We start from the raw sequence: 8,818 nt of genomic DNA, 5'->3' as shown, positions 1-8,818 counted from the left end.
AGCAATGAAAATGAATAATCCATAACATTCATTCTTTAATCTTAATAATAATAATACAAAATTTGATTAAAAAAATTCCTAGCCAATAAATTTGAACTCAATCTCAAATTCTAGTTCGGAGATTTTGGGCTTTGGACATTAAGTGAATATGGGCCTTTGGCCCATCAAATCTAGTTAGTCGGCCTTTAGCCCATTAATATCAAGAATATTATTGTAATGGATATTTGATTTGTATTTGTACCAAGTCAGATCATTTTTGGGCTGTTTAGCCCAAAAGAATATGAAAAGGAAAAAGAAAAGAAAAATAAAAATCCACCATGAAACTAATAATATTACGACCCAAATTCAATTATTTTACTGATCCGAAAATAAATACATTTTGGTCCAAACAGAAAATGGAATACTCTTTCCTGATTTTTTTGTTTTTTTTTTAAGTCGGGGTAAATTTCTAGATCATCATATTTTTTTTTCTTTTCTTTTGAGGAATTAGATCACGAGATAATAATGTTAATTTCGGATTATTTCTATATATGTTCCAACAGGATATAGTAGCTTTTTTCTTGTTTGGAGCCATGCAAAATATATTTGAAATAAAAGATAATTAATCACAGTTTGAAACGTAAAAACCCGACACACTGCACGTTAAATCATCATTAATTATACTAGGTAAATCGTAAAATTGGTAGCAATTGAAAGTTGTTATGTGATTATTGGTGAAAACACGTAGTAGTATAGAGCAACAATGATTTAGTCAAAAAGGTTGTTATTTATAAGTATTTTTTTTCGTACATGCTTTTATATATTTGAAAGATAATTGAACTACATTTTATATTTTCGTATATACACTTTTATTAATTATTTTTATTTGTACCAAACTATCTTAGGATCCTACTATCTAATACAATTGAATTCCATTTTATCTTTTCATACACATATATATATAGTTTTATAAATTAAAACAAAATATATAAAAGTTTTACCAGTATACTATATTGCTACAAATTCATGAATACAACAACTGCACGCTGGAGAATTATAAACAAGATGGTATTTTTATTTTTATTTTTATTATTTTTGTGTGCTAAAGAACTAATTGAAAGTTGATCATACCCATATGAGATCACTAAGAGCTGCGATTCATCATGTTGTTAGATAAATTCATGGTCCTGAGTTCGAATATTACAAATAGCGAAAATTTTATTTTTCGCAATTCTGACATTTACACAGCGAATTCATACGTGTTCTACATAGAATTCATATATTTGCATACGATTTCTATAAAATTAAATCTCAACAGTCAGATTATGAGTAGATCAATAGTGTAAATTTATTCTGATTCAATACTCTAAGAGCTATTTTTAACCTAGCCGGCCCTCTCATGTAAATATATTTGGCCCAAACAAAACAAAGATTATTAAGCGAAATAATTTAAAAACTTGAAATATTTATGAACAAAATGCAGCTTTATTAAGGAGAAAAAACTCAAAAAAGAGAAGAAAGAGGAGGGAAAGAAACCTAAAGAACCCTTAAAAGCACACGATACAAACTAAGGGTCAGACCTCGTTAAGACCTTAAAACCTGAGATATTTATGGTTTGCTATAGCAAAGTGGATTCAAATTCACCATAATAAATCCAATGTATATTTAACACATTATTATACATATGCTTTAATTTATGTTTATATAATATTAAGCTCGTATACTTTTATTCGATTTATATTGCGAGATTATCTTTTTTTTTTTTTTAACTTGCACTGTGTGATTATATCTAGAAGATGCTAATCATATATTAAGTACAGGACTATTATTTAGTCGGTATAATTGGAATAATAAATAGAGCAATTAATTAATGAATATAATATATCCACACTTTACCCTTCCTAACACGCAGACGCAGGAGTTTTGTGTGTAATTATGGCTAGCTTAACCATACTACAATGGTCCAGCTCTTTTAATTGCTTTTAATTATTGAAGGTTAATTATCGAATTCATTTTGGGAATACCTATTTTACAATACTTCTTATAGGAAATATTTCCTTATACATATACTTGATAAACAGTGTCAGTACATTAAAAAAATAATTATTTGTACATATTTAAATAGCTAGAGGATATAATTAATTAATAAAATATAGTTTTCATTAATTCGAGTCCCACTGTGTGACAACTAGTTAATTAATTTCTTAGCATATATGGTTGAAGGAAATTGTTCTTCTTGTATATCTTCCTTTATTCACACCATAAAATAAAATATAATAAAATTATAAGGGTTAATTGCCTATAAATACACGAACTATACTCAAATTTTGATTTTTGATCAAATCTACTTTTTTGGTCAAACAATACATAAACTTTTATATTTTTGGAATTTGACCGGATCCGAAAGTTCGTCGGCTAATAAATTGATTGTCTAAATTCTGATGGGCAATCCGAAGATACCGTTAGAAAGCTCTTAATATTATTTTTCTAATGATACTTATATAGTTGGGTTTTGATAATCGAAAGTGGTAAAAAAAATGGCATGAAAGTCGAGGTCACGAAACTCTATATTTTTTTTTTCGACTACTTCTGGTTACCAAAACCCAACAATATAAGTGTCATTAGAAAGACAACGTCAATAACTTTCCAACTGTACCTTCATATATATTGGCCATCAGAATTCAATCGATCAAGTTATTGGCCAACGAACTTTCGGGGTCATGTTAAATTCCAAAAAATTAAAAAATTATGTATTTTTTAACCAAAAAAATAAATTTGGTTAAAAACCAAAATTTGGTTATAGTTTGTGTATTTATAGGCAATTAACCCAAATTATAACTCTCAAATAAACTCTAATTATTTTTACCAATTGGGGCCGGCTTAATGGTGGGGAAAAAGGTGTTTGTGGCTAAAAACTTTATATTATCGAGCTAATTAATTTTGCAAATTAATATTTTTCTGCTCTCTTGACATATTCTTTGAGTTAATACATAGTAATTTTCTACTTATATATTCAGTTATGAATTTGAATTATACTCAATGTGAAAATAGGTAGTTATTTATATCACCATTAATATATATTGCACGAGAGATTTAAAAAATAATTGTAAACCCAATACTTTAATTTGCGGAGTGCATGCATGCTCGTTTCACTTATATTATAACTTGTATTCGTTGTACGAATTGAAAAATATACTACACCACATCCAGACAAGATTAGGGATGACAATAAGACGAGTTCGGGGCAGATATTGTTTTTTTACCCCATACTCGCCTCAAAATTTTATCTCCATACCCGCTTCCATACCCATTTAAATTGGGTCGGATTCGGGGCGGAGATTACCCAACGAAGAAAGGGTACTCGTCGGGTACTAATCAATTTATTTATTTATTTATTTTACAAGATTTTCTTATACAATAAGCATTTTATCCATTTCATCAAATGTATAAAAATTGAAAATAAATAATGGTATCATTCAAGATCACAAAACAAACTATAAATTTTATAATTAAAACTCAAAAATATATCTTCATAATTAAAATCCATATTAAGACTAGGTATGGAGTGAAATTTTAGGGGCGGGTTCGGGGCGGGTATCTATACCCCCGAACCCCGACATGGGTATAATTTTCGTACTCGTTTTTGAACCTGCCCCCAAAATTTCACCCCCATACTCGACCCATTACCCGAACCCACAGATTTTTTTGCCATCTCTAGACGGGATCTTTGCACCACACAAATGTGGGAAAACACTACACATACATGCGAGATTGAATCCAAAATCTCTTATACAGAAGAGTCTTTAGATATCTTAATTTTTCCATTTAGGTATCAAGTATTCAAATGGGATCCTCTGTCCCAAAATATAGTGTGTACCACGTGTACCACTCTTCATTTCTTTATATTTTAAAATTAATTTTTATTCAATTTTAATTTATTATGCTTTTATATAATATAAAGATAATTAACAAGGGTACGGTTCACTCATCCATTTAGAGTTTATAATTATTTTTTTATATTTATTTGAATTAATAATAGATTATTTGGGTTCATTAATTCAAAGTTAGGGTATATAATTTTTTAAATTTTAATTTTTCAATGATAAATACTAATTAGAGTTTCTAATATAATAATAATTTTTATTTTCATAAAAAATAATTTATAAAACAAAGAAATGAAGAGTGGTACATGTGGTACACACAATATTGTGGGACAGAGGATCCCATCTGATCAAGTATTGGACGTTTCAAGTTCATGAAAGTCCCCAATATTTGATCTCTCGAAATTAAAGACGTTCGAACAACAAGAATTCAAAATGTGAGTTTCTCATGATTTCTCAAACATATATATTAACAACTCATCACTCGTGTGATACATCAATGAAACAGTGATAAATAAATGGATATATTGTTGTAAAGATTTAAAAAGTTTTTTTTTTTTTTTTTTGACGAAAAAAGATTTAAAAAGTATTGTGATTATAAAAGTGGTATGAAAAATTATTGTCCATATTGTTTCAATAAGTTGGTTTCTCATAAAAGCAGCCGCCACACGATTTTACATTAAAATCTCTTTTAAAGTTCTACTACTGCTTATACTTTATAAGACCGCGTTTGGCTCCTCTATGATTGAATCCACGTCACAAATTAAAATAATACAATAGTTACTATATGGAGTAATACATTTCTCGTATATCCTTATTTCATTTGGGGGAAATATTTCGAATTCAGACAACCAAGAAATTTAAATCTTAACATATCTAAAGATAAGACACAAGTTAAATCCCATTCAATGTGTACATGTTTTTATGAGATTTCAAGAGGTTGTTAAATATTAGTGTACTTTATATTGCCACATTTGTCGTTTGGGGATACCAACCTAATTGAAAATCTTCTTTGAATTCTAGATTTATGGCAAAAAAAAAATATACTATATATTAATTGTGGGAATTTTAGAATTTAATTCTATATTAGAAATATTTTACTATATATTGGATTTCCATTTGTGTTCCGGTTTTCGATTAAGATTAATTGTGAAATTAGATTTCAGATTCGTGAATATTCTACTTTTAAACTTTCTATCCCAAAATATAAGGGTTTTTTGCATTCACTACAACAAAATTGTTGATCACTAATTTTAGTGATATTAAGAAAATGTGTCATAAAATTTGCTACATCAATTGTGTAATACAATTTAGTTATATTTATACATGCATCTGTATATTAATTTTAGCTATATATAAGAATGTAAGTAAATTTAATTTGTTACTTACACAAATTGATACAATTTTAAATATCAATATATTGTGACATGCATTATAACTACTCATCACAAAATGCCACGGTTTTATTTAACAACACTTTTTTGGGTAGTACTGAAACATTTTGTTGTATAATAAGCTCAAACAATAATTAGATAAAATAATAAACCTAAAAACAAAAACAAAAAAAAAACTAGAAATATAAAAATGTATAATTTCAATTAACCGAATAATTAAATTAAAATCTTACATTTCAACATACAAGAAATTAAATACAGGGAATGATATTCCTTAATTAGAATGAAGAAATCTATTGCAAATTAAACAAAGCGAGTTGGCTAATTCATGCATTCTGCATGTTCGCTTCAAGCAGATTCCCACCTTCTTGGTAGTTGAAAATCTCCGATAGAATATTCCCATTTGATTGATTATTCAATCCCTCAAATTCACTCTCAAATCCGAAAAAATTGCTCGCCGAATTCAAAATGTTCCCAAACTGCGAAGCGCCGCCGTAATCAGCTAGGTATTCCTCGCGCTTGACCGCCGGCGGCGATGGCGACGGCGGCGGTGGAGAAAACTCCTCCTTCTTCACCGAGTTGGTGAGAAATCCGTTCAAGACTTCATGCAGCAAGCCGGAATCAGACCTCTCGGCTGGGAAGAAATCCATGCAGTTATTGTCGTTCCATTGAGATTCGCAGCTTTTGTTAATCTCGGTGTTCTCTGCGCCGTTGAAGGCGGCGTCGGAGACTACGGCGGCGGCGGCGCACAGAGAAGAAGGTGACGAAGAAGATCCCGTGAGATTGAAGGAGTTTCTAGAGAAATCCGAGCTCAAGGTGAAGGATGAATTCGCGTCCAAATACTTGGAAGTTGACGCGCTGATGTAATCGCGGAGCAGAAATCTGTGAGAATTTAGGGAGCTCCGGCTGAAATCGAAATTAGGGTTTGCGAATTGGGGCGGGGAGAGGAATTGGCGGGAAGCGGCGGAGGAGGAGGAGGAGGAGGAGAGAGAGAGCGAGGAGTGAGACGAGAGCTTCCCATAGCCGAAGGAGGAAGGGAGGAGATTCTCGGAGGCGGCGCCGGGGTTGGGGGAGAGGGCGGCCGGGTAGACGAAGTTGGTGCGGGCCTTGACGCCGCGCATGGCGCGGGCGGCGCAGTCGTAGGCGCAGGCGGCCTCCTCCGCCGTGTCGAAGGTGCCGAGCCAGCGCCGCTCCTTCGACTGCGGGTCCCGTATCTCCGCCGCGTAGCGGCCCCAAGGCCGGCGCCGCACCCCGCGGTAGCGCATGGTGTTGTTGCCGCCGCCGCCGGGGGCGTCCTTGTGGTGGGGCCGCTTCGCGGCCGCGCAACGCTTCTGCGGCGCCGCCGCCGCCGCGGCGGGCTTGCTGGCGGAGCCCCTCGCGGTGGGGGCTGCGTTGAGCCTTCTCAAGGCCTCTTCCATTTTTTCTTTTTTATGCTATATATGATGAAAATGGCTCTCTTTTTTGTGTGTGTGTGTGTGTGTTTTTTGGGGGGCTGAAATTAAATTAGGGTTGAGAAATGATTGAGTTTGGGGAGATGTACCTGAGAGCTGATGATGTTTGAGAATTGGGGTGGATGACTAGATGTTTTATAAGGAGAAATGCATTGATGAGAGAGAGAGAGAGCATTTAGTATAATGGACATTTTACTAAATTAAAAAAAAATAAAAGAGTAGGAGCTCAATGCATAGCTATTAAAAAAAAATTGATATTTTATCTTGGATAAGTACATGTTTTTAAGTACAAATTCAATAGGAAATGTGAGTGTCTACATCTAAAGGTAAGACTACTAGCTGTGTACATGTATTGAAAACCTAGCTAGATGTGTACATGTATTGTGCATGCATGTAATTACGTATGTAGGATTAAGAATCGGATAAAATAAAAATTAATTTTAGAATATTTTCCCCTTTTACTGGCTAGTTATTTAGTTAAAGTAATTATGATAAATTAAACCGTTTTGGAATAGAATTATCTCTAATTTATAAAACTCCATTTTAATTTGTACGTGTGTGTATATATAGGATTGGGTTAACATAAAACTAAACTTATTATGAGAAATGAGAACCAAATTTTATAGAGGCTTGTTGCATTTCATAATACCTGTATTTGTATTTTTACATTTTCATACTATTAAAAATTCGCTCATGGTCTACAATTTTTAACTGCACTGTAGAGAAATAATATAAGATGAAAAATAAGAATTAATGAATACAATTGATGTAAAATGCAACAAGAATTATATAATTGTTCATTTACGAAATTGGTTCTCATTTAAATAACTTTGGTTTTTATTAGAACTCCTCCATATGTATATACATAATATATGTGTGTGTGCATACTAATTAATTAATTATCAACTAGCAAAAGGAATATCATTCTACCCCTTTTACTAGTTATATATACACATTTTTTAAAAATCAACACCCTTTGAAAGGTTGTTAAAAAGAAAAAGGAAAAAAAAAATTATCTTATGATGCTAAGTCAAAAATAAGTAAGCACGCTATATATATATTATTAAAAATGTGGAATTTTGAATTATATTCTTACTTTAATTTATTTGTCTTATTTTATGTATTGATTGATCGTTTCCAGAATTCCAGTAGAGAAGAAATTAAACGAGAATTGGAGGTCAAATCAATTTGGCACCTAATTTTTTTTATAGTCTGAATTTCAAAATAAAATTAGTTTTCAGTATAATTTATTTTTTTAGAGTCATTCTTTCTACATGCGCCTGATCTTGCTACTATATATATATAGTTTAAATATGTATGCGTGTTACTTATATCATTTATTTATTTAAAATGACAACATTATATACTCACAATGTTTATTTAAATAAATATATATAATATAATATAATATAATATAATATAATATAATATAATATAAATTAAATTAAATTTTTAATTTCAAGTCTACCGGTATCCCTCCTAGCTAGTTAATTAATTATATCTAGAACTAGAAGGTCCTAGCTAATTGGATGCATACTTAATTACTCTTAATTCTAATGGTCCTAACTCCTTAATTAGTTAATAAATGATGTAATAGTAACTAATTCCCATCACTTCCACATTTGTTAGTGTGATGGGGGGAAACCTAGCTACAAATGTTGATATATAATTGATTTTATATGAGTACTTTAAGTTTGATTTATTCTAATTTTTGTATCTAGGTCCTAAATTATGTTAGTTATAACTAATTATATGGTGAAATATGTCAAATATGTTGCTTCGTGCATTACCAATTGGGTCTTCGAAGAATTAACAGCATAAATTATTTTTCTAATTACCCTGGTCTCTGTTCTAAATTTAATTGAGTTGGTTAATTAGTCAATCATTAATTCGTTCATCTTCTTTATTTCTTTTTGGTTAACAATTTATATGTACACCTTGCAATATATGTCATTCGCAATCATTTAATGATTGTAAATTATTTTACACATGACATGCATAAATCGACGATGGTAAAATTGAGGTATATATATACAATACCCGAATTTATATATCTTCTACGCTCCATTTGTGTTATAGTATATGAATTTGGGGAGTGATTATTATCCAAATT

The 8,818-nt window shown here is 31.3% G+C and overlaps 1 protein-coding gene across 1 annotated transcript; it reads right to left on the bottom strand.

Moving 5' to 3' along the window:
• Nucleotides 1–5,437: 5,437 nt before the first annotated feature.
• LOC131025336 (ethylene-responsive transcription factor ESR1-like) lies at nt 5,438–7,057 on the bottom strand. Its single transcript, XM_057955064.1, has one exon. The coding sequence runs from the start codon at nt 6,670–6,672 to the stop codon at nt 5,581–5,583; it is 1,092 nt and encodes a 363-aa protein (XP_057811047.1). The 5' UTR covers nt 6,673–7,057; the 3' UTR covers nt 5,438–5,580.
• Nucleotides 7,058–8,818: the final 1,761 nt, after the last annotated feature.

This window comes from Salvia miltiorrhiza, chromosome 5 (assembly GCF_028751815.1).
Source record: "Salvia miltiorrhiza cultivar Shanhuang (shh) chromosome 5, IMPLAD_Smil_shh, whole genome shotgun sequence".
Classification (NCBI taxonomy): Eukaryota; Viridiplantae; Streptophyta; class Magnoliopsida; order Lamiales; family Lamiaceae; genus Salvia; species Salvia miltiorrhiza.
This window is presented reverse-complemented; position numbering and strand designations above follow the sequence as displayed.

What these genes read in the sequence shown, in the direction of transcription:
- LOC131025336 (XM_057955064.1), bottom strand. Translation starts at nt 6,672, where the DNA reads ATGGAAGAGGCCTTGAGAAGGCTCAACGCAGCCCCCACCGCGAGGGGC.